A 26,949-nucleotide genomic window follows, 5' to 3' on the forward strand; every position below is an offset into this window, starting at 1 on the left:
TATTGGCGCAATGGTTAAGACCCCTCAACTTAGCCCCCGAGACCCGTGTTCGAGTCCCAGGCGGCCCAAATTTTTTTGTTCTATTTTATAATTTTTTAAGCGACCTAAAGGTAAAATGGAAAAAGTAAATAACCCATGGCACACATCCTATACTAGCACAATGGTTGAGTCTCTGAACTCTGCAGCCCAAGACCCGCGCTCGAACCCGAGGACTGGCATAATTTTTTTTAATTTTTTATATATCACTACCGGTTTTCAAAAATAAACCGACAGTGATAACCAGTATCACTATCAGATTATTCTCATCAATGCCAGTTTTTTTGAAACCGACAGTGATGTTGATATATATTAAAAAATTTCTTTTATATACTGAATAAATAGAAGCATATGTATTCTTATGTCGAAATGGCTTGAATTTTTTTTGGCAAGCTTGTACACCCAAATTAAGACCCCACATAGGATCTTAGGTTTTTTTTATCAGTTTTTTATTTATTATATTTTTCTGTGTGTTGAATGAGACAAAAGAGGGTGAATTTCATCTTAGACCCAATAGATTTTTTCATCCACCTCCACAAAATTCTTATCCCTAGGGCACATTAGAGCCTGTGTAAAAGTTTGGCATCATTCTAGATTTTTTTGTGGGTAGACTCAGTTCAACCTATAATTAAACGGTGTCGTCGCGCGAAAATTCAATTAAACCTTAGAAAGTAGTAAACCATCTCCAAAAAAATCCCAAACTTGGTGTTTTCTTCACATGTGGCACATGCAAGCCTAAGAAAAAGTTTGAGATGAATATGACACCGGAATGTATATTTCTAGTTGCCCAACAAATATTACACGAATTACATGCATGACAATAATTAAACACACAAAGTCGTACATATTAAAATTAGAACCCAATTAAACTACGATCTTGAAAACCTAGCTAAATAAACATTAATTACTATCGGAATCACTATTGGGATCGATCAGGCCACGCACACTGACATGCCTCTCTAGCCATATATGGTAATTGATGTCACGGATTATGTATCTACTTGTATCGATGAAGTCCAATGCCCGTATGAGTACACTCTCTCATGCCTCATAATATCGAAAGAATGATCGGCTATAGATGTAACCTACTGAACGACTACTGCCCCTGTTAGTAATTCTTATGTACTACTAGCGTCCTTCTATAGTGAGCTGGCCAAGGTTTCCATTGCAGAAGTTCCAATTGTACTCGAGTTGCTACGTAGCTTAGTCTAGAATGGCCCACAAGCCACAAGCAGCATAGATAAGGTCCTGGAGCACAACCTGCATGCAGAGAAAAAGAAAAAAAATTAGAGAATGTGATTACAATAATAAACAACAAATAATTATGACTCAGGTATAAGTGACTATTTTACCACATCCGCATGGTTGTAGCTTACAAACCATTCGCTTGCTTGTGGGATAAGGATATCACTAGCATTCAAAGCAAGTGCCTTGAAGTGCGAGAAATCAGGCACATCATAGCAAATATGTTGAAGTGCCTCTAAATAGATGCGCACGGCACTTAATTGGGCGCTTATCACATTCGGGCTCTGTATTCCCGTCCTGTGGATATGGTTCCGATGATTTGAACCCCTCACAGGTGGTTTCTTCCCTAGTGTCCCCTTTCCACTTAGTATCCTCTCGTGTCGCGATTTAGGAACACCAATCGGGTCAAGGTCGGGAATAAAATCAACACAAAACTCAATGACCTCCTCTGTTCCATAGCCCTTGGTGATGCTTCCTTCTGGCCGAGCATGGTTGTGAACATATTTCTTTAGGACTCCCATGAACCTCTCAAAGGGGAACATGTTGTGCAGGAACATAGGACCGAGAATGCTAATCTCCATGACCAGGTAAACTAGGAGGTGTGTCATGATATTAAAGAAGGAAGGAGGGAACACCAACTCAAAGTTGACAAGACATTGAATCACATCATTCTGTAGTTTAGCTAGATCCATTGGTGTTGATGCAAAAGTGGATCTACAAACACAAAGGGCTAATACCCGAATCGATATCCAAGGCGTGCCAGTCGATTTGACCTGTTAATCGACAAGGATGAAGATACGAGCACTTTGGTCCTGACAACAGCGATACGCCCGGAAGTCACAGCCAAGAGGTACTCATGCGGAACTCGAGGATCGCCGAAGGTCACACTGAAGCGATGCAGCTCGCCGAATCAATGAGAACTCATAAAGAGAAAATAATGCAAATTGACGAAGTCGTCGAAAAGTAAGTAGATGCAAATGGGAGTAAAAATTGGTTTTGATATTGATTGATATATCTAATTACATTGCCTCTCACTCCATATTTATACCCTGATCTAAAGAGACACAACCAAACACAACTAGGACACCAAGCCCATATCTAAGGAAACACGTGACTCTTACATGAATCATACTCTAACAAATATAGAAAAGGAAATCAACTCTTATCTATTTCCCTATCCGCCTCAATTACGATGGAAATCTCACCGTCCTCCTTACCATCGGCATACCCCCTGTTTCATTGGCAGTAGTCCTCAAGTCTTCCTTCATCAGCATACTCCTTGTTTCATCGGCAGTAGTCCTTAAGTCTTCCTTCATCGGCATACTCCCTGTTTCATCGGCAGTAGTCTTCAAGCCTCCCTTCATCGGCAGTAGTCTTCAAGACAATGACACCTTCAACCTCATCGGCAACGCCCGAGTCTAAATCAACCTCTCCATCGACCATCACCAGCTATCGGCAACCATCTTTATAAGCTGGCTTTCATCGGCTATCAAGTATACAGTAACTTTTCCCTTGCCGATTAGTCCACTCCGATCATTTTGACACGTGCAAAAAATGGTGTCAACACATGCCCCCCAATTTCAGAGTATAAAACCATTAATGCTCCGAAATTTACTCCAGATTACCGTAACTCATTCTCCAAGCCAAAACCTGATCTGTTATCAAATCCAATCAAATCTAATCTTGATTCACGCACTTCAGTAAATATCGCACAATCGCCAACCACTCTTGCCTTGATTATGGTTAAGATACCGAAACAATAACCCATCGGCAAGATCTTAACATGATAATGCTGTCATTTTCAGAATTAAAATATCCTGTACCGATATCTCTTCCAAGTCATGATTACTTGCCATCAACCCATCTGTACAATCCCCTGATTATCGTGCGAACAGTTACCATATCCATCTGAACCACTTCGACCTACATGCACGCGGCATAGAGATAAGTCCAAAATACCCCTACTCCAAGCGGCTTATAAATAGATTCCTCTGGAACACTTGTCTTCTACCCTCAGACTCCAATCTTTGACATTTTCTCTTTCCGGCGGCGACTCCGACGAACCACTGCATGACCTCAACCAACAAGAACCCTTCTCCAGCGTTACCTCAAGTCTCCGGCTCGTGCCCTCATCTTCCTCAAGATAATGGCAATCAATTTCGACGTCCCCGCGGTTCGCTCCACTTCCATTACCTTTACTTTGATTCCCCTAGTTTTTGCAAATCCATACAGTTGGTGATTTCTTTCTTTTGTTCTCCGGATCCTTCAAACTTAGGAACTGCGCAACAAATTAGTTATTCCAACCGATCAGCCGCATGTCCAATGCCTAGGACCAATGGGCAACCCAAATCCAACTGATCTGATTAATGCAGAGGTTAACAGAATCCCCTTTAGAGCCCAAAATTTCTCTCTGAATTTATGGAAAGACACATTTCGATCTTGGCCCAAAACCACCAAAGGGTGGAAAGATTGGTACTTGAGGGTTAATAGATCGATGCAAGTATACTGGGTAGAACGGAAGTTAGACCAATGCATTAGGTTATCTATTGCCGATATGCAGAAGAATGAATCGATGATGATTGCAGCTGCTTACTTCTGGTCAGACACAACAAACACTTTTATGTTTGGACATGGCCCAGCTACTCCTACACTTGCCGATGTCCACATGCTCACTGGCTTGGATATTTCAACTGCCGATGAAGGCTCCATTTATGGTAGAAAATCTGAATATAGGGTGAATACTCGCAACATCGGTGGTTGGACGGGATACATTCAAGAATACCAGAAGACTGGGACACTTAACCAGAGGGAACATGCCACATTCTTGAATATGTGGTTAGAAAAATTTATCTTCTGTGGTCGATCGGTAGGACCAACCAACGCCTTCCTCCCCGCAGCTGAACTTTTGGCTAATGGTGTAAGGTTTCCTCTTGGCCGATACCTTCTGAGCTCCACTTATCATCTTCTTCATCAAGTGTCTCAGAAACTTTTGCTTGGCGAACCCATCGGCAACCTAGGAGGCCCGTGGTGGTTTATCAACATGTGGCTGAATGCCCATATGCACAAACGTCTGTAATGGGACTTTTTTGCCCAACAATTCCCACGAGAAATTGCTGAAGACCATGTGCTTGGGGATGATAAATCAGCAACACACTCATCCCTCAATTTTGGTGAAGCCATAATTGTCCTTCCTGGAACAGAGGCCAATGAAGACCAGATTGGCAGATTCTTCTAGAGCCTCTACAATGGTCTTTCTCATGATCATAGGGCCTGGGTACCTTATATTGACGAAGAAAATAGATTCCCCCTTCTTTTCAACTTTGCTGATGACACTCTGAATCAGGATAAGGAACTCATGATGGCCATCATTACTCCCAGGGTAATCCCAGTAAATACATTTGGTAGCGGGAAAAACACCAGCATTACGTATGAATTTTACAACCCATCGGCAGTATCCCGTCAATTGGCTTTTGGGCAACTGCCAATCAAACTTTGCTTTGCTGATGTGATCAAACCCAGGGAAACAATTACCTGCGGAACAGATTGGAACAAGGTAGTACAACTCTCCCCCGATGCTGATACTACAGATGTTGATATATCCACCTAGACGCCAGTATCTTTCATCACCGAGTCATATAAGCAATGGTGGCGAGAGTGGAAGGAACAACTGTTTGCAACATCTGTTCACACATATCGGCACATGATCGACCCTAAATACGCCATTCCCGATGACGCAGTAAGTTCCTTTTAGCTCCCTTCCGCTTTTTCCTTTCATATATCGGTAACTAACTCTCTCGTGACAGGTTAACAACCTAGCACCAACTATGAGCAAAAGTGGGAAACCCTTTGATTTTCGGCCTGTTTCCCCGATATCACCGATCGGCTACAACGCTCCCACCTTAGCCGTTTTGACTCACCAGAAGATCCGTACCAAGACCATCACCTCCAAGTCCAAATTGGCTACAGCCAGGGCCACTCCATCGGCTGCTGCTACAACCTTGGTCAAGGCATTCAAGGTAACAACCTTGTTTATTTCTACTCATGCCGATCACAAACTATATTAACATTAATCACCAGGGGGTAAGAGCCGCTGCTGGATCGTCATCGGTAATTCCTCCGATATCAAGCACCACTTCTTTTGACAAACCTTCAGAGGTATCTTCTTAACTTTACATTTTATCTATTAAATATCATACCTTACACTTGTTTTGCAGCAACAATTGGGTACATCGGCAAGTGTACCAGATGTCCAAGCTTCACAATCAACAAGTGCTGATGCCCTCTAGCCAATCGTTGCCGATGCCCAAGCAAAGTGCAAAGCTTTAACAGATGCTGAAGCACAGCCAAAACGACAAAGGTCCATGCCAATCCCTACATCTGCCCCAATGTCATCGGTCATCATACCTCAAGAGCCAACCATCGATGAAGTCACAGAGTATATCCCATCGGCAAGCTCAACCGATCCCCCACACGACATACTCCAGGTTGCTTCCTCTAGTCAAGCACAGGAAATCGCCTTGAAACAGGTAAACCGATTAACCTAGCTGATTTACAATACTCATACTTATCCTTAACTGACCTCCTTTCCTTTTCCTCAGGAACAAGACTCCCCAAACAGCCTATTCTCCTTCGCTATTGACGTCTCTGACAATGATGGAGAGGAAACAAGTTCTTCCCTTGCACTGGGAACAATATCGGCAGAAACTAAGTCCAGGTTGGAAGCTCTCCTGAACTTGCTACAGCAGGATACCGCCCAACTGGTAGATGACTCGGACCCTGCAAAGGCAATTTTCAAAACAATCCGTGGCCAGGTCCCTACCGATGTTGAAGAAGTACTCTTCCCAGCAGCCCATTTAGAGAGTCGCCAACTACAATATCAACGGGCTGCTCAACGTATTGCCGATAGAGCAGCTCAGGCTCAACTCAAAGAAGAGATGCTACAACTGAAACAAATTGCCGATGAGAAGCACAAGGGCATCGGCAACTTGCAGACTTCGGGTGCTGAACTTAAGCAGAAAATCTTGGATTTATCAGCAAGGAAGATGGCTCTATTAGCTGAATTGAAGGAAGTCGATGCAGCCTTAACTCATGCTCAACAAAAAGAAAGCCAGCTACCCAATGCCATCAAAGCCCTTCAGCAAGAAAGAGATATCTAGGCTCGCAAAGCTTTGGCCATGAAGAAAAAACTCAAGCCTGTGGAGGGTACTGCCGATGACGATATCAAAGAAATGGAGGAAGCCGAGCAGATTCGCCTGCGTGCGATATTAGCTATCCAATCCTTGTTAAACTTATAATCTTGTTTATTGTATCGGCACTTTATGAGACATTGACATCCTTGCATAATTCTAGCCGATAGGACTGTTATCGGCACCTATACTTTTATGCATCCATCCAGATACTAGGGTAATATTTCTTTAAATATTTTCCATTTAATGCTCTAGGAAACACAACCCCTTCAAGGGTTTCTAGAATATATGTGTTACCAGGAACAGACTGATTTATCCGATATGGACCTTCACAATTAGGAGACCACTTTCCAAACTTTGAACTTTTAGTCCCAATCGGTAAAACCAATTTCCAGACCAGATCTCCATCGGTAAACTCCTTTATCTTCACCTTCTTGTCATACCATCTGGCTACTCTTTTCTTATTTTCTTCGATGCTAACTAAAGCCCTTAACCGATGACCCGCCACATCTTCCAACTCATCCTTCATAAAGGTATTATAATCATCGGCTGTCAGCTGATTTTGAGAACGTATTCGCCTAGAGCCAATTTTAATTTCCCAAGGCAATACTGCATCGTGTCCATATACTAACTGATAAGGCATTACTTTGGTTGCACCATGACATGGCATCCGATATGACCACAAGGCTTCATTTAATACTGTATGCCAACTCCTAGGATTTTCTTCAATTTTGCGCTTAATGAGTTTGATGATCCCTTTGTTAGAAGCCTCAGCTTGACCATTAGCTCGAGCATAATATGGAGAAGAATTTAAAACTTTAATTCCCATACCTACAGCAAACTCATCAAATTCTTCTGATATAAACATAGTGCTCTGATCGGTAGTGATAGTCTGAGGAATACCAAATCGGTAGACAATATGCTCTTTCACAAAATCAATCATATTAACCGATGTCACCTTTTTTAAAGGAATTGCCTCAACCCATTTTGTGAAATAATCGGTAGCAACCAGAATAAATTTATGTCCTTTACTCGATGGCGGATAAATCTGACCAATGAGATCAATAGCCCATCCCCGGAACGACCACGGTTTGATTATAGGGTTCATAGCCGATGCAGGCGCTCTTTGAATATTACCAAACTTTTGACACCCCTGACATCCTTTAAAATATTTAAAACAATCTTCAAGAATAGTCGGCCAATAGTACCCATTCCTTCTGATCATCCACTTCATCTTGAAAGCCGATTGATGCGCCCCACACACTCCTTCATGAATTTTACTCATCAAGCTTTTCGATTCATCACTGCTAACACATCTAAGTAAAACTCCATCTATAGTTCGATAATATAATTCATCATCGAGGAGCACATACTTAGTAGCTTGGAACCTTATACGTCTCTCAACCTTTCTATATGGATCCTTTAAATAATCGACAACCTCCTTCCTCCAGTCATCGGTATCAACTGCCGATGTTAGCACTTCCTGAATAGGCTGATACCCTAAAGCATGCTGAGCTAGTCGATTAACTTCCTCATTATGCAACCGAGAGATATGTTCAAGACAAAAATCTCTAAATCCTTTCAACAATTGCAAACATCTTTCATAATACGAAATCAAAGCTTCACTTCGGCATTCATAAATTCCAGTCAATTGATTTATAACTAGCATAGAATCACCAAAGATTTCAACAGCATCAGCACGTATCTCCTTCAGTAATTCTAACCCTTTTATCAAGGCTTGGTATTCAGCCTGATTGTTTGTCGATGTAGCAACAATCGGCAATGAAAACTCATACTTCCTTCCTTGAGGTGAAATCAACACAATGCCGATACCTGCTCCTTCACCGCATGTGGAACCATCGAAGAAAAGTGTCCAAGGGGCAATCTCCAGAGAGTCCACTGTATTACAATGCTGAGTAACGAAATCAGCCATAACTTGCCCCTTAACTGCCTTGGTCGATTCATAACGTAGTTCAAATTCTGATAATGCTAAAATCCACTTGCCGATTCTACCACTTAATATCGGCATTGACAGCATGTACTTGACTACGTCGTCTTTGCATATGACCGTACATTCGGCAGATAACAAATAATGTCTCAATTTGACACAAGAAAAGTATAAACATAGACATAATTTTTCAACGGCCGAATACCTTGTCTCAGCATCCACTAATCTTCTGCTCAGATAATAAATAACACGTTCTTTCCCTTCAAATTCTTGAATAAGAGCTGAACCAATAATAGTATCATCAGCTGACAAATACAACCTGAAAGGCTTCCCGTGTTGAGGTGGAACTAGCACTGGAGGATTTGTTAAATATTTCTTAATTTCATCGAGGGCTAACTGCTGCTCAGCTCCCCATACAAATTCCTGATCGGCCTTCAATTTAAGTAATGGACTGAAAGCCTTGATCTTACCCGACAGATTAGATATGAATCTTCTAATGAAATTAATCTTACCGATCAAAGATTACAATTCAGTCTTATTGGCAGAAGCAACCACCTTGTTAATTGCATCAATAGACTTCCTACTGATTTCGATGCCCCGCTGATGCACCATAAAACCCAAGAATTGACCTGCCGATACACCAAATGCACATTTATTAGGATTCATCTTCAATCCATGCTTCCTTGTACACTCCAGTATCTTTCATAGATCGGCTAGATGTTTTGTGATATCTCCAGACTTAATCACCACATCATCAATGTAGATCTCTACTAATGTGCCGATGTATTCATGAAAAATAAAGTTCATAGCTCTCTAATAAGTAGCGCCGGCATTTTTCAAACCAAACATCATAACTATCCACTCAAACAACCCTATATGACCTGGACATCTGAAAGCAGTCTTGGGAATATCTTCTTCAGCCATGAATATTTAATTGTAGCCTGCATTACCATCCATGAAGCTGATAATTTGATGTCCGGCTACAGCATCAATCAACAAATCAGCAATCGGCATTGGATAGCCATCCATCGGTGTGGCTTTATTGAGATTCCTGAAATCAATACAAACACGAAGCTTTCCATTCTTCTTATAAACAGGAACCACATTAGAGATCCACTCTGCATATCGACACTGTCGAATAAACTTTGCCTCAATTAATTTAGTTATTTCGGCTTTAATATCAGGAAGTATATTAGGGTTGCATCGGCGCGCTGGCTGCTGATGTGGCCGAAATCCAGATTTGATAGGTAACCGATGTTCAACTACCGATCGGTCTAACCCAGGCATCTCAGTATAATCCCAAGCAAAACAATCTTTATACTCTTTTAACACATCAATTATTTGCTGCTTACACTTGGAATCTAACTTAGCACTAATAAAAGTAGATCTTGGCCTATCGCCATCACCGATATCTACTTCTACTAAATCATCTGCCGATGTGAACCCTTGACCTAATTTTCCATCATCGGCAAACCTATCCATTAAAACTCTTCTTCAGATTCGACTGCTTGGATCGGTGGAATTTCATAATCAGCAACTCTAAGGAACTCTTTTTCCCAAGCTTCTCCTGATATGCATTTAGTTCGCTCATAAGTATCTGACTCTGCCGATGCGATGATATAAGAAGAATCACCAGGGACAACCTCAATCTTATCCCCAATCTACTGTACGAGGCATTGATGCATTGTAGAAGGAACACAACAATTAGCATGAATCCAATCCCTCCATAGAAGCAGATTATATGCACCCTTGCCGTTAATAACAAAGAACGTCGTCGGCAAGGTTTTGCTGCCGATGGTCAATTCAACGCATACTGCCCCTTTAGCCGGTGACACATTGCCTTCAAAATCTTTCAGCATCATATCGGTTTTGGTCAAGTCTTGATCTCCCTTACCAAGTTTCCGATACATCACATAAGGCATAATATTAATCGCAGCCCCTCCATCAATAAGTACCTTAGACACAGGCTGCCCATCAACTCTGCCCTTCACAAACAAAGCCTTAAGATACTGTCTCTCGTCATCGGTAGGTTTCTCAAAAACAGCCATCATTGGATCTAGTGTCAACTGAGCTACTTGATCAGAGAGAACAACTTCTTCTTCATTATCAGATAGTGCCAAAAATTCCATCGGCAACATGAATACCATATTAACATCTGCCGATGGACCCTTATTTTTGTGTTTTACCTGCCACTGCTGATGACCGGGCCTCTCATTGGAGGAATTTTCCTCTTGGTATAAATCCTCCTGACGCTCACGTTGCATCCTCCTTCTCTGTGTCTTTGTTAGACTCTCCGGGCACCATCGAGGAAACTTGGTTTTCCAAACCGGCTGATAACAGGTCCTAGTCGATTCTACACGGCGTATATTAGGGTCCCTGTAGAATATTTCCTCATCGGGAACTCTTGCATTTGTCATTTCCTCAAGCTCCTCTTGATTCCTTGGAAAATATCCAGCGCGTTTACCAAGCCTTTCATGTACACTAAGTCTGCCCCCCAGCCGATCATGCACTGATGCTCTGCTTCTGATCGGCTCATTGATAAATAAACCCTGATTGCCAGGTTGAAATCTTCTTTCTGACCGATTGACCCCATAATAACCATTGCACTCAGGGCAATTTTCAACAGTTGGCAATTTAATACCTTCTTCCCAGCAATGGATAAAAAATGGGCACCCCCAATGATCTTTATGCCGATGCCATTCTTCCCGACGTCTTTCTTCTTGCTGTTGTTGATATTGATCATTACGCTGATGCCAACCCTCCTGCTGCCTTCGATGAGTAATCACAATGCCAGGTCGAGGAGGTTTTTTGGAACTACTGCTTTCTCCCAGCAAACCCTTACTTTTTGCATCATCGGTAGTTATCCGATGTTGGGGATCCACTGATGCGTTTTTCTCAGCAGCCTCGGACATCAATACCTTGGTCTTCCCTTTGGCCTCCAACGTATTTGCTGGAAAAGGGTGTTGATCAATTTTCATCGGCCTTTGGGCATTGGAAGTACCAAACTTAATTCTCCCAGATTCAATAGCCGATTGTAATTATTGCCTGAACACCTTGCACTCATTTGTACTGTATGAAGTTGCATTGTGCCATTTGCAGTACAAGATCTTCTTCAACTCTTCTGCTGATGGGATCACATGATTAGGTGACAGCTTAATTTGGCCCTCTTGAAGCAGAAGATCAAATATTTTGTCGGCCTTGGTGATATCAAAGGTAAACTTTTCTGGCTCTTTTTGACCAAAGGGACAAGATATCGGCTTTTTATTCTTAACCCACTCAGCTAAGCCGATAACTGGTTCTTCATCAGAATCAGAATCTCCTACTTCTTCAACAAATGATATCTTTTTACTCCAATTCTTTTTAGGTTCAAAAACCCTAGTATCTTGATCAGAGATCCTTTGCACAAGATGACTGAGGCTTTCAAACTCCTGAGAAGCATATCTGTCTTTAAGATGTGGCAATAACCCTTGGAAAGCCAGATCAGCAAGCTACCGATCATCCAGCACCAGACTGTAGCACTTATTTTTTACAACTCGTAGTCTTTGCACAAAGCTCTCTACCGATTCATCATTGCGCTGTCTCAATTTTACTAAATCGGTAAGCTTCTTTTCATGGATTCCAGCAAAGAAATACTTATGAAATTGTTTTTCTAGATCAGCCCAGGTAATAATAGAATTTGGTGGTAATGAAATGAACCACGTAAATGCCGATCCAGACAAAGATGATGAAAATAATCGAACTCTTAATTCATCTCTGCTAGCTGCCTCTCCACATTGAATAATGAAGCGATTGACGTGTTCCATTGTTGATGTGTCATCTTGCCCGGAGAATTTAGTGAAATCTGGTACCTTGTACCGATTTGGGAGAGGAATTAAATCATATGCAGGAGGATATGGAGTTCGATAAGAATAAGTATTGACCTTGGGCTTTATCCCAAACTGATCCTTCATAATTTCTGCTATCCTATCGGTCCAAAAAGCATCAGCCTCCTGATAACGAACTGACTAAATTTCTATAGGAAGTGCCTGCTGATATCCCTCCACATATCTTTGTGGCCCATGATCTTCAGCAATCGGCATATTCGCCGTTACTTGTGGTCCATTAACCTGTTGGAAAGGATTCATCGGCTGTGCTACCGATGCTTGATTCTGGACACCAGCTTGCATATAACCCTGTTGAATCCCTGCAATCTGTTGATTTTGCTGAACTGTATGTTGAACAGGTAACTGTCCTGACCAACCATTATTAAAACCCATCGGTACAAAACTTACCGATGGCTGGTACTTTGCTGACATTGTTGGATAATTATAACCAGCTTGAGGCATAAACTGAACCCCAGTTTGACTCATACCAAGGGCTTTCTGCTGCATCGGCAGTAAGCTTGCCGATGGATTTGAACTGGGCGTTTGAACCAAAGGCATCTGGAAACCCCCTGGAGTTGGTTGCACAATAGTTGCTGTGGCATATTGAGGCACTTGGGCCATCGGCGAAACAGCCGATGGTATAGGAGCTTTTCCTACTGCGTTAAACACTTGAGGTAATCCAGGATTGAAAGCAGATGACTCCGGAGGCATACCATATCCCCACCAATTAGTAGGAATCTGGCTATTCTGAGACACAGGGCCTGACATAGCTGATGCCGATAGATCTGTACTAAGCTGAATTCGTCCTCCTAGTAGTACCGGATCTGATCGTATCGGTGTAGATTGAATATTAGGTAAGCCTGCCGATACTGGAGAAGAAGTAACTTCTGTACCCACAACGGCCGAGGGAGCCGATGGAGTATTGACAGATGCCGGCTCTGGTTGGTGATAGGTAGGCCCAACATAATGCGGTGACGCTTGTCCTTCTTTGAGAGTTCAAACCACAGCATTATGAACAGTATTGGACAACACATTGGAATGATTAATCAAAGCATGATTTACTGCAGAATTAACCATCTCTTGAAGTTTACCAGGATTGGAGTCAAAGGTAACCTGCCGAGGCAACGGCAAATCTTGCTTCTAGATGACTTGTCCACTCTTGTTCAGGCTAAATGATTTCAGACAAAGCTGCCTGTATTCTTCTACGGCCTTTTCCATAGCCTGCCTCTGCTCTTCCTTAAGATCTTCTTCTGATACCCCGATAATGTTCCCCGCATCGATCTCAGAATTGAACATATTGATCGGATTGGTTTGTCCCACCGAGCGTGCCAAAAGATGTGTTGATGCAAAAGTGGATCTGCAAACACAAAGGGCTAATACCCGAATCGATATCCAAGGCGTGCCAGTCGATTTGACCTGTTAATCGACAAGGATGAAGATACGAGCACTTTGGTCCTGACAACAGCGATACGCCCGAAAGTCACGGCCAAGAGGTACTCACGTGGAACTCAAGGATCGCCGAAGGTCGCACTAAAGCGATGCAGCTCGCTGAATCAATGAGAACTCGTAAAGAGAAAATAATGCAAATTGACGAAGTCGCCGAAAAGTAAGTAGATGCAAATGGGAGTAAAAATTGGTTTTGATATTGATTGATATATCTAATTACATTGCCTCTCACTCCATATTTATACCCTGATCTAAAGAGACACAACCAAACACAACTAGGACACCAAGCCCATATCTAAGGAAACACGTGACTCTTACATGAATCATACTCTAACAAATATAGAAAAGGAAATCAACTCCTATCTATTTCCCTGTCCGCCTCAATTACGATGGAAATCTCACCGTCCTCCTTCCCATCGGCATACCCCCTGTTTCATCGGCAGTAGTCCTCAAGTCTTCCTTCATCAGCATACTCCTTGTTTCATCGACAGTAGTCCTCAAGTCTTCCTTCATCGGCATACTCCCTGTTTCATCGGCAGTAGTCTTCAAGCCTCCCTTCATCGGCATCGACAATGACACCTTCAACCTCATCGGCAACGCCCGAGTCTAAATCAACCTCTCCATCGACTATCACCAGCTATCGGCAACCATCTTTACAAGCTGGCTTTCATCGGCTATCAAGTATACAGTAACTTTCCCCTTGCCGATTAGTCCACTCCGATCATTTTGACATGTGCAAAAAACGGTGTCAACAATTGGATCGGTTGCCTTCTGAGAAATTGCATTGAGGAATGCGCATAGCTTCACGGTGGCTAGATGTACATTTGGAGGTAGAATTCCTCTTAATGCAACTGGAAGCAATTACGTCGTGAGCACGTGGCAGTCATGGGACTTTAAGTTTAGGAATTTCTTCTCTAGCACATTTATTATACCCTTTATATTCGAGGAGAATCCAGATGGTACCTTGATACTTGCTAGGCATTCAAACATGCTTTCCTTCTCTTCTTTGCTAAGAGTGTAGCTGGCAGGACTTAAGTAATAGCGTTCATCATCTGTCTTCTCTGGATGTAGGTTGTCTCGTTCTTTCAAACACTACAGGTCTTGTTGTGCTTCAAGTGTGTCCTTAGGCTTCCCATACACACCCATGAAGCCTAGTAGGTTCACACAAAGATTCTTCATTAGGTGCATCACGTCGATCGCGCTACGGACCTCTAGGACTTGCTAATAGGGTAGCTCCCAAAATATGGACTTCTTCTTCCACATGGGTGCGTGACCGTCGGTGTCATTCAGAACAAGTTCGCTGCCATGTGCCTTTCCAAATACTACTTTCACATCCTTGACCATATTGAGTACATCCTCACCAGTTCGATTGCCCGGCTTGGTCTGGTGGTCTGCCTTACCTTTAAAATGCTTGCCTTTCTTTCTTAGGGGGTGATTCATAGGAAGAAATCGACGATGGCCAAGGTACATGACCTTTCGATATTTTTCAAGAATATACCTTTAATGTCATCGAAACAGTGCGTGCATGCATTATATCCCTTGTTTGATTGTCCTAAAAGATTACTTAGAGCATGCCAATCATTGATTGTTACGAACAACAATGCTCGCAGGTCAAAGTGCTCTTGTCTGTGCTCATCCCACACACATACACCTAGTCTGTTCCATAAAAGTAGAAGTTCTTCAACTAGTGGCCTTAAGTACACATCGATGCCGTTGCCAGGTTCCCTTGGGCCTTGGATGAGCACTGGCGTCATAATAAACTTACGCTTCATGCATAACCAGGGAGGAAGGTTGTAGATACATAGAGTAACAGGCCAAGTGCTATGACTACTACTCTGCTCCTCGAAAGGATTCATACCATCCGTACTTAAAGCAAACCTTAAGTTTCTTATGTTATTTGTAAACTCTAGGAATTCTCTATCGATTGCTCTCCACTGAGACCCATTAGTAGGGTGTCTCAACATATTGTCTACCTTATGGTCTTCTTTGTGCCATCGCAACAACTTTGCATGGTCTTTTGTTTCTGAACAGACGTTTCAAGCGTGGTATTATAGGAGCATACCACATAATCTTGGTAGAGATTTTCTTCTTGGGACGTTCGCCCTCAACATCACCAGGGCATCTCGCCTGATCTTATAGCGCGATGAATGACATACTGGGCATGCATCTAACTTCTCATACTCCTCGCCATGGTAGAGGATGTAGTCATTAGGACATGCATGTATCTTCTAGATTTCTAATCCCAAAGGGCAGACTACCTATTTTGCTTCGTACGTAGTGGTGGGCAATTCGTTATCCTTCGGAAGCATCTTCTTTTGGATTTTTAGTAACTCCCCAAATCCCTTGTCAGATATACCATTCTTTGCCTTCCATTTGTAGCAATTCTAGTGTGGTAACTAACTTTTTCTGCCCCGCATCACAAGTTGGGTATAGCAATTTCTTATGATCCTCTAGCATGCGCTCGAACTTGATCTTCTCCTTTTCACTTTAGCATTCTCTTTGTGCGTCACGAATGGCCTAACCAAGATCATTAGTGGGCTCATCCTCTGCCCCTACCTCTTTTTTAGCTTCCCCCATTGCAGTATCATTGAAGGCACCATATTCAGCAATAATGTCATCATCGTCCCATTGTTCTTCTTCACCTTCTTCCATTACAACCCCGATTTCTCTGTGCTTCGTCCAACAAATATAGTTTGGCATGAAACCCGACTTCAACAAGTGTGAATGAAGACTCCTTGAGCTAGCATATTCCTTCAAATTCTTACATATGGCACATGGGCAGCACATGAAACCATTGCGTTTGTTTGCCTCGGCCACACGTAAGAAAGAATGCACGCCCTCAATGAACTCTTGGGAGCGGTGATCAGCATTATACATCCAATGCCGGCTCATCTGCATTAAATGACATACATACCATATTAAAATCTAGAACATAATTAGTTAATTATACGACATGCATGCCACCACACAAGGTATTAATTGATGAAAGTCTCGCTATAATGTAGACAATCCCAACTACCACTAACAAAACTAAAGCTAAAATTCACTTCAGCAACATAAGGATTTCGCGACCAATCCCAACTAAAATAGATAGATCATGCGTTTGTTCAACATCTATGTGCTTCTTCCACAGGATCACTGCCTCATCAGCCGCCGTAGCCGCCTGTGCAAGAGAGTTTTGCACGTGTTCAAAATACTCTTCCTCCCAGTACCAGCCTGAACATCTAGTGCCGTCCCACTAAAATTAAAACAAAAAATTAGAACTTTAATCACAATCATCATGAAAATAAGTATAAATTAACCATAATCATCAAATGCGACAAAATAACTCACATTGCGATCCGGACACTTGTAGAAGATACGGCCCTTATTGGGACACTCCTTCCTCACCCGGTACTCCACCACAATCTTCTCCTCACACTTACCGCATGCAATGAGAGGGAGGTCTGGCCTCAGTCGCTTTGGAACCTGATGAGAGGCCGAGGACCCAGAAGCAGTTGCCATCTACTCTCTATACTCATTTTTAATATAATATAAATTTCTCATTTTATAAACAAATAAAATTAAAAAAAACTCTAAAATTCTCTATATCTCTAAACCATGAAGTGTGCTATGCATGCTAGAAATGAAAGCTGAATACTAGTTTTGAATAACTACTTTAACCTTCCTTCATCTAAATATGTAAACTTTAAAGTGATTTTGAGCTTAAATGGCTTACAAATAAAAAAAATCAACCATAAAAAACCACATATATCTAGTCCACAAAATGAGATATGCTACTGATGAAACATGATAGTATAAAGTTGGTAACCTTTAGAACCGAAGAATCGATGGAGGAATCGAAGAAATCTTATGATTACCGACGATGAGGAAGAAGAGAGGCCGGCGATGAAGCAAGAACACTGAGGTCGAAGTGGCTCAAGCTCGGGGAGGAAGAAGGGGTATATAGGAGGAGACCTTTAGTCCCGGTTAGAGACACCAACCGGGACTAAAGGTCCCTTTCTAGTCCCGGATGGAGCCTCCAGTCGGGAGTAGACTTTTACTCCCAGTTGGAGAGACCAACCGGGAGTAAAAGTTAACCTTTAGTCCCGGTTGATAGCTCCAACCGGGACTAAAGGTCCCCTGCAGCAAAAGCCAGTCATAGTAGCCATTAGGCAGGGACTAAACATCAACATCAATTGTTGCATCACTTCATGCCTACGATACATGAAAGATAAGCTTGGACTTCTTCAAGAATCAAGTACTACAGAAAGATAATCATAACAAGTTTGTGTTTTACAATACATGTTTTATAATCTATTCTATAATTAAGAATCTAATCTCTCAATAGTTCGACTAAGAGAACGTGCTTTGCACAAATACCAAGCTACAGTTGGTCACCAATCAAAGATGATCCAGAAGATTTTCTAGTCCAAGATGTGATGTCTAACTTCTTGCAGCTGAAGCATGCAGATGGCTGAAGCTATAGTTAGAAGTATCCTGCATATAAGTTGTTTGTTAATTTTTAAAGTTAAAGTACCATTGATATCCTAAAAAAATATGTATCAACATGTGATGCATTACCTCTTTTATGGAGTTAGAACCTCTTTATATATGATATTCTTTGTGAATATATCCTTTGTCGCTTTCTTCTTTCCATTCCCTTTCTCTTTCCCCTTGTTCACGTCCTTCTCAGCAGCTGGCATGGCTAGGATCCTAATGTTTGATCTTGCCGTAGCTCTTGATAGCGCCACATACAATTGGCTGTGCGAGAACACTGGTTTCAACAAGTATACCCCGACATTAGGGATAGTCTGCCCCTACAACTTGTTAATGGTCATCGCGAAGCTGAGCCATATAGGGAACTGCTTTCGCTTAAATTGGAAAGGGAACATCTCATCGTTCGACGGGCATAAGGGTATACAAGGCAGAAAAACCCACTTTACAGTGTGCTGTCCCAACATAATTTCCACGTCTATGGTATTCTTTTGAAACCCCCGTATGATAAGCATGGTACCATTACAAAGTTCGTTCGCAGGGTCAATGTTCCTAAGCAATATGATCGGACAACCAATCTTTAGCTTCAATACATATGGAGGTAGACAATTGGGTGTCAAAGTGTTAAGGAATTCCTTAGGGTAGTAATTGTGCGGATCATCCACCGCGCAATCAAAACTAAGGTACACCATCTCTTTCTCATGGAAATGACCTATCATCTTCATATTAATCATATCAACCCAGTCGTTCCACGTAGATAAGATTGCTCAAGAGGTGATATAATCTTTGCTTGACATATTCGCATTGAGGTTAGGGAATATGTAGTCAATTAGAGTATCAAGGTCACTATCTTCCCCGGTGTGCGATACACATATATCATGAGGAAGACAGATTTCATCATCAATAGTTGCTTCCTCAAATCCTCCACCGATGCGCAACAAGTATTCTGCAAACCACGGGTCGCTCTTTGCCCTCATATTGCACACTAGTTTTAGGTGTCGCATGGAATCACAAAGGTACGACATACACAGTGAGGCACCGACCACCTGAGCGCTCGACCCTCTCCAAACAACAGGAAGAACCTGTCTGAAATCTCCACCGAACATCACGGTCTTCCCCCCGAACGACAGCTCTGGTCGGTCCATTATATCATGGAGACTATTGTCCAGCGCCTCGACGGACTGCCTCTTTATCATGCTAGCCTCATCCCAAATAATGAGAGATGATGCTTGAAGCAGCTTGGCAGTACCACTCTGTTTCATGAAGGTATAAAAGGCCCCATTATCAATAGTGAGGGGAATCTTGAAGTGCGAGTGGGCGGTTCTACCACCAGGCATTATTGAGGCTGTGACACCAGATGTAGCTATTGCCACAGTAATCTTTTTATGACTACGTATAGTAGCGAGAAGTGCTCTATACAGATAAGTCTTTTTGGTCCCACCAGGACCATCCACAAAGAAGAGACCCCCATCCTCGTTATCAACCGAGGACATGATCTCATCATATGTAGCCCGTTGCTCCTTGTTAAGGGTGTCTAATAAAACCACATCATCCTCATTAGCCTCAATGCTAGCCTCCTCAAAAATCTCTCTAGGAATATCACAAGAGGCATCATATGTGTCATCGATATCAGGAGTGGGTACATCTTTATATCCTTCTGTATTGATTGTAGCAATTTTTGAATATCCATGAGGACCATATGCTCCACCATGAAGGTGGATTGATTATTGCGCATGTAGTCCTCTGACATTGCTTCCTTGTGTTTCTCCCATAGTCTAAACACATCACTGGGCTCACAAAATACCAATATTGTTGCAAAGAGCCTTCGCAGCGCATATGGCATCATCCACCTGGTTGCCTCAGCGAGACTCTCGTTCAACGTGTTGTCCTCTTCGATTAAGCCTCCTCTTTCTGTAGCTTCACGGAAGGTTGGTAGGATTTTGCCATCCATGGTCCTTAGACACTCAAAGGAGGTTACACCTGCCACGTGGTTCAAGAGAACCCTAAGATAGTAACGCTCCCCCCTCGGCTGGATTGGCAGACACGATTCTTCCAATCTATCGTAATGTATCATGACGTACCCTATTTTGCCAAACTTTGCCCTGTGCTTGCCACATATAGAACTCAGGAAAGTCCCGATACAATATACCTCGAGCTATTTCATCTGTCCTATTCTTCTCGAAGTATGTTGTAAGCATTGACTTGTCAGCACCTATATGATCAAGCACTCATCGAATCCCCTGGCATCGATGAAATGACACCATGTGCATGTCTAGAAGATGTAGTTGTAAGGACAAAACAGAAGGGTACCTATCACTCAAATCAAACTCGTATATCCTTGACAAGGCTTCTGGGGGTTACTCATCTAGCATCTCTGTACTGCTTGATCTCATCAACATTCCTTTCACTATCCTTCTTGTCAACCTCTCTCATAGCCACAGACGCCCGATCATGACCATTGTAAATGTACTTAAATAGATACTTGACTGCCTTGATGCCCCCACATGCCTCAACATTGATGTGGCAGTTGAATAGACGGAGGAGATATGGGTTATAAGGCACGACCCATCTGTTGTCAAGCTCGTATCTGTGAACTTTTTCTTTTTAGCCATCTTCACGTTGTCTGTAAACTGGATATGAATCCTTGCCTTGTACTGTGACATCGTAGAAAGGTCTAGGGTAATGGTTCTTGTAGGAATCATGACCCTTTGTGCATGGACAATCGTAATTAAGCACTCCGCAAGGGCCATGCATCATATGTTTGGTAACCATCTTATACAAGACTAGGTACTTCTTGTTCGGGAGCTCAACTAAGATGAGGCAATCATACTACTCTAGACACATGATCTTGTACTTCCTATCCATGATTAGCAAAAAATGTGCATGCGGCAGACCCCTCTTCTAGAACTCCACAACATAAACATGTGCCCGCACCTTTCCAAGGATATCCTTTTTTAGTAGTCTATCCTTCAGCTCTTGTAGTTTTGCTCTAAAGACCCGAACAACGAGATCTGAATGATCTTGTGGTGTCTGGCCAGGGTAGAGTTCACACTTGATCTCATCCTAGTTTGGGTTACATGTCATAGTCAGGAAGATGTCTAGTTTACCAAACCTCCATACCAGAGCCATGGCATCCATGTACCGACGCCTCATGTCACATGGGCCTCCAATAAATGATGAAGGCATCACTGTCTGTTTTCCAACAGCTTCTGCTCTACCTTCACCGGCATGTAGGCTATCATCAAATCCTTGGTAGAGGTCGGCCCTAATATCATCTTGATGGTTGTGTATATAATCTAATCAAGAACTCTCAATCTTGATGTACGTGTCGACTGCAAACTACTAGAATAGATGCTTGCTGTATAGTATGGGGTTAAATATTCTTAGACGCATCTAAAACTTGTAGCAGTAGTAGTCACGCACAGACACGCATAGTCTACCAGGGGAGTCTACAAAAAATAGCCATGAATTAGAGTTGTTTGTAGAATAACCACTGAGGTACATGGATGCGAAGTATTTAAATAAGAAGAATAACAAACCTATTTCTTCTTTTGACCCACTACAAGCCTTCTATAGGGCACGATACTTGATGACTTCTTTCATACTAACTCCTTTCTTCAGAATATTCATGTGCCACCCAAGCTCACCCTTAGGGAAGAATAGAGGGTATGAAAGAGCATCGTAACATCCATGATATGAGCGGATGTCGTGTCTGCTTCTATCTTTCCCATGTAGGACAACACTATTCTAGAACTGACCAAGGAGTTTGCTTCCCTCGATCCAAACAGCAGCCACCTCTAAAGTTGATGGTACATTGTATGTTCTCTAGTCCAACCTCTGGTCAAGGTTTAGTGTGACATGATAGCCCTCGAGGTGGTCAACCTAGCCCACACTCCTAAGATGTTGTGAGTATGGGTTGTCACGAAGGATGGCCACAAGCCTCTTAATGACTTCTTTGTCTTTTTGGCACTTCTCTTCATGACATCGTCGATAGTGGTGCTCAAGGCTTAGATCATCATCGTAGAAGTAAAGCTCAAGATGTCTTGGCTCCTTACCCTCTTCTCTACCAAATGACCTTATGTTGTGATAGATTTGGCCATGTGCATGAAAGGTGTATATGCTACTATTCTTCCAGCTTGCAGTAGCGCTATCGAGGCGACAATATAGAGAAGTGAAAGAGAAATGGCCATTGAAAAAACTAATATTGTTATGAAAGTGCCTAGCATCTGTGTCATTACTTGACCAAAGCCTCATAAGCTCATTAGGTACGTTCAGTTCATTGAGCTCGACCTTTCTGTCGCGACAACAAAACCCACGTGGTTCATGCTCAAACCTTTTCGCATCGCAGTGCTCGCAATTTGCAACAGGTTTTAACATATGGGTATCTGTAGGTATGTTACTATACACCTCATCGTATCGATCAGGTACTTTAGGGACAGAAGTCATGTCTTCCTCAAGGTCATTGTCTTGGACATCATCATCATCTTCCTCTTCTGAAATAACATTTAAGCCGTAATAGTTTAGATAAAGTAGTGGAATATTTGATTTATATTTGGTCTTTCATACAAATACCTTGCCCGGCAAATATGTATCCCTCATCCTCTTCCTCATCCTGTTCAAATATATCTCCCTCATCATCATCTATGGTCGTCAAAGATACATGAGTTAGTATAACTATGGGTAAAAATAAACAAAGGAGTTCAAATAGTTTATAGAATGTTACAAAATAGTGTAAATTACCACTATCATCAAATAGTGGTATCATTGGTGCATCTGATGCAGGTTGAGGGCTAGGCCCTGTCCTTTTTGATAATCATGTAATGACCATGGTTGAGTTAGGTATAATATGGTATACAATATAGGTCACCTAAATAGGGTCATGAGGCATTAGTATTTACCGTTGTTGGTCAGGACTGATTGAGGCAAGGGTGCGTTATCATTCGGGTATTCTTCAGCCATGCATTCATAATCATCAAACATTGGTTCCGTTGGTGTGGATGATGTAGCCTGAATGTTGGGTCCTGCCCTTTCTATTAATCACGGAATTACCATGGATCGGTTAGGTATAATATGGTATATATATGTCCCCTAAATGGGATAATGAAGCATCAATATATACCGTTGTTGGTCACGACTAATTGTGGCAAGGGTGCGTTAGCACCCACTTGGTCTTCAGCCATGCAGTCACCATCTTTATTAGATGCCCTTGTGTTTGAACCAATGCGACGCTCAAACATTGTGTTATGACGCGTGAACAACGCATGTCTTTGTCCAGATGGAACATGTGATCTTTTTGTCATATGGCCAGACAGTAACTCATCACATCCTTCATCATCGACCTCCTCATGAGGTGGAGGAATATAAAGAGGTGTTGCTCTGGACTCCGGGATAAACTAATCATTGGATTTCGCCGTGTATCCATTAGCTCCCGATGCTCCCACGGTGGGGCACACAGGCTCAGGAATATATAACGGATTCTCCATGGCAATAGACTCTAGGTGTAGCGTGTGCTTCCGTATCTCTCTAAATTTGTTGTCAGCTATTTTCAAGGCCTCCTTATGCTTGGGTTCACTATTATGCAACCTTTGACGCTCATGCCTTACTTGCCTCTGATCAGGCGTCATATTTTTATAGCGCTCCCTATCATATAATTTTTTTTGACTCATTTCTCTTAGGGTGGTTCATGGTGTTAGCAGAATCAGATGCAGCTACATAATAACATATTAGCATTATATTAGGAAATATAGACAACGACATCTTACTTATATTTACAAAACATCTATTATAATGCAACAACACCATAATCATGGAGGAACTTTATAGAAAAATAGTACCTAGGTTCTCTTTATCAATCTACATGGGTTGATAGGAATCGTTCCTATGCAACCAATTACTATTTCATCGTTATTTGTGTCTTCATTGTCTAATACAACTCCATCAGCTACAAGATAATTATTACACAATAAATAAGAGCCAAAGAATAATACACATTGATTGGATTAAATTTGATTGTTATGTCACCTCTCGATCCACCAGTGAGGGTAGTTTCTTGTTTTTTTATTTGATATTTTTCACGGCATTTCCTATTTATTTCATTCTTTTGTTCCGCATACCGTGCTCTTTCCCTTTCTCGTTTGCATTGCTTAGCATCGTCAGCTTGTGTCTGTGAATTGGATACACTCTCACAACCTGGTCCATTATAGGTATCATGGATCAATACATAATGAATGCAAATTATTATTGGTCTAAAGTAAATTCATATCCATATGTACATCAGCAGTTACTTGAATTGGTGGTGTTTGTCAAGTTTCCTAATGAAGTGCGACCATCGTTATTTTCCACTAGATCCATGTAGAAGATATTGGCTAAAAAAGTTTATAAAGAAGATATAGGTTAGCCTAAATAAGTTCACACAAACCTGTAGCAGCACATAAGCCGAACGAGGAAAGATACAAAAAAACATGTGCTGAACACGTCAATATTGTTGTAATACTCCTCCAATCTTCAAAGATAAGTGAGACCATAGAATATCTGTCCTTTTATTTTGCATAAAGAAAAATCAGTAGGTATCATGTTTTTTGTTCTTGTATAAAGAGTACCTTATGGGAAGGACACAACTCGCTACTTGTTATCTCCTCAAAAAATTAGGAGGGATTGATTTACCTAGTCTAATTAATAAATTTATCTAAGATGAAAGAGGTGACAATATCATGCTTCCTTCTATCTAAATGCCCGTGCGTTACAACAGAAAAATATAATACTATGATAACATATGTACGAGCATGTGTTCTACTGTTACATAAAAAAGATATTGCAACGTGATGTTTATAGAACATTAATATTACATATATCTTCAAGAAAGATAGATAATTAAAATAGTTCGACCAAGAGAGCGTGCTTTGCACAGACACCAAACTGCAGTGGGTCACCAATCAAAAAATGGTCCATAAAATTTTCAAGTCTAAGATGCGGTGTTTTACTTCTTACCGCTGAAGCTCCTTCAGCTAATACCCACCATAACACAAACAACAAAAGAAATCCCATAAGAAAAAACAATGATTTATAGGTGTAGCTCTTTGGGCTAATATATTGCCTGCCCATGGATAGTAATGAACCAACGACGGGTAGAATAGACCCTCTCGTCCACCACTTACATAAATAGCTTGCAAAAAATATCTGAATGTGTGAGCCTACATTGTACATGTTAATTCAATCCAAGGTTATACAATTTAACTAAATCTGATGATAATGGCTTCTAGTTAATAATAATACTGAGAAGTACAAAGTCAAACTGATATGCAAGTTACAAAAGCAAGTTATAGTTTGCCAAACTTGGATGTCAAATTGATATGGCAAGTTATAGAAGCTCTCGACATGGGAATATCAGCTCACTCTGTGCAGTTGTTAATTTTTAATCATCCAAAGATCAAGTTAAAATCTGAGGTATAAATTGGACAGCTACCCAGTTTATGTGCTCCTTCATAAACAAAAAGGAACATGTCAAATTAATATTCTTGATTAACTATCATATTATTGTTCATATCATAAAAAAGTGGTCATTAGCCTTCACACACAAAACTACAGACAATCACTCTAACCATGTTTGGGCTCACAGCACAATTACCATACATGAACAAGAAACTAAAGAAAATAGCAGGGCGTGAAAATTAAAGCACATGATAAACAGTATTCAATTAAATAGGAGATGCAATCAAGCAATATTAGGCAAGTAGATGGACTATCAATGGTATTAATTGCCTAATATATGGATTTTTCAATGGCAAAAGAATTATTGATTCACTTAAACCCGTACTCTGCAGATATATATGGTTTTAAAGTAGCCCAGTTAGCTTCAGGTTCAGTCTTTTTTTAGCTATTTGTTTTTCAGTTTGTTATTCAATTTGTTTTTTTTTTGTTTTTCAGTTTGTTATTCAATTTGTTTTTCAGATTCCTGACTGCATATTTAGAGATGACTGAAACCTAAAGTTGTCAACATAATTAGTTCAGAGACTTATCTGCATATTTAGTTCTAAGTTCGGCAATCATGTTTGCAGGTTCTAGCAACAAGAAAAGAAAGTTCTATCCTGATGATCTAAAGATCGCTATTTACCTACAATTGTTAGCAAAAACATATCCTCCTATTCTTCGCCGTGGAGTACTATGTAACACCTGAATCAACAACCTCAATCTAATGACACATTACCATGTGTGACCATATGAACTACTACATGATCTAACTATCAACCAAAGCAGAGCAAGCAGGCCCCATTAACATGACATTGCTTTTCTCTGGTTGGACATCAGGTTCACCATCAAACTCACCAAATTTGCTTATTTCTGAATTTTATTTGTATGAACTCTAATATGATTTTTCAACAATTACCAATTTATTGATGCCGTAATGTTTAAACCCAAAACATCATATAAAATTTTCGAAGATGAGTATCACATGCGTATTGGCATTGATACCTTGTAATGGGTTGAAGCACACACACAAATACCCCAAATTAAGTGCATTATGTCAGTATCTCAAATTTAGGTGCATTATAGTCAGGCCACGCCGCAACACCAGCAGCTTGCCATCTTGTGGCAGTGCCGCAGCAGGTCAACCATCGTGCAGCTCCAATAACTTGTAAAGCAGGAGAAGGGTGAGGGGATCCCAGTTCCCAGAAGAAGGTGACTCACCTGGTCGAGATCCGAACTGAAGAGAAGGTTGGCGGCGGTGCCCTGTAGCTCGTCGTGCGCTGCC

At 41.5% G+C, this 26,949-nt stretch overlaps 1 protein-coding gene and 1 pseudogene across 1 annotated transcript; both read right to left on the reverse strand.

The window, feature by feature from the left end:
• Positions 1-18,967: 18,967 nt before the first annotated feature.
• Positions 18,968-20,151, reverse strand: LOC136531731 (uncharacterized). Its single transcript, XM_066524384.1, has 2 exons — positions 19,844-20,151; positions 18,968-19,790 (listed from the first exon to the last, which is right to left on the reverse strand). The coding sequence occupies exons 1-2, from the start codon at positions 20,149-20,151 to the stop codon at positions 18,968-18,970; spliced, it is 1,131 nt and encodes a 376-aa protein (XP_066380481.1).
• Positions 20,152-22,025: 1,874 nt separating this feature from the next.
• Positions 22,026-23,866, reverse strand: LOC136531732 (uncharacterized; annotated as a pseudogene).
• Between the last annotated feature and the right edge of the window lie 3,083 nt (positions 23,867-26,949).

This window comes from Miscanthus floridulus, unplaced genomic scaffold (assembly GCF_019320115.1).
Source record: "Miscanthus floridulus cultivar M001 unplaced genomic scaffold, ASM1932011v1 fs_428_1_2, whole genome shotgun sequence".
Classification (NCBI taxonomy): domain Eukaryota; kingdom Viridiplantae; phylum Streptophyta; class Magnoliopsida; order Poales; family Poaceae; genus Miscanthus; species Miscanthus floridulus.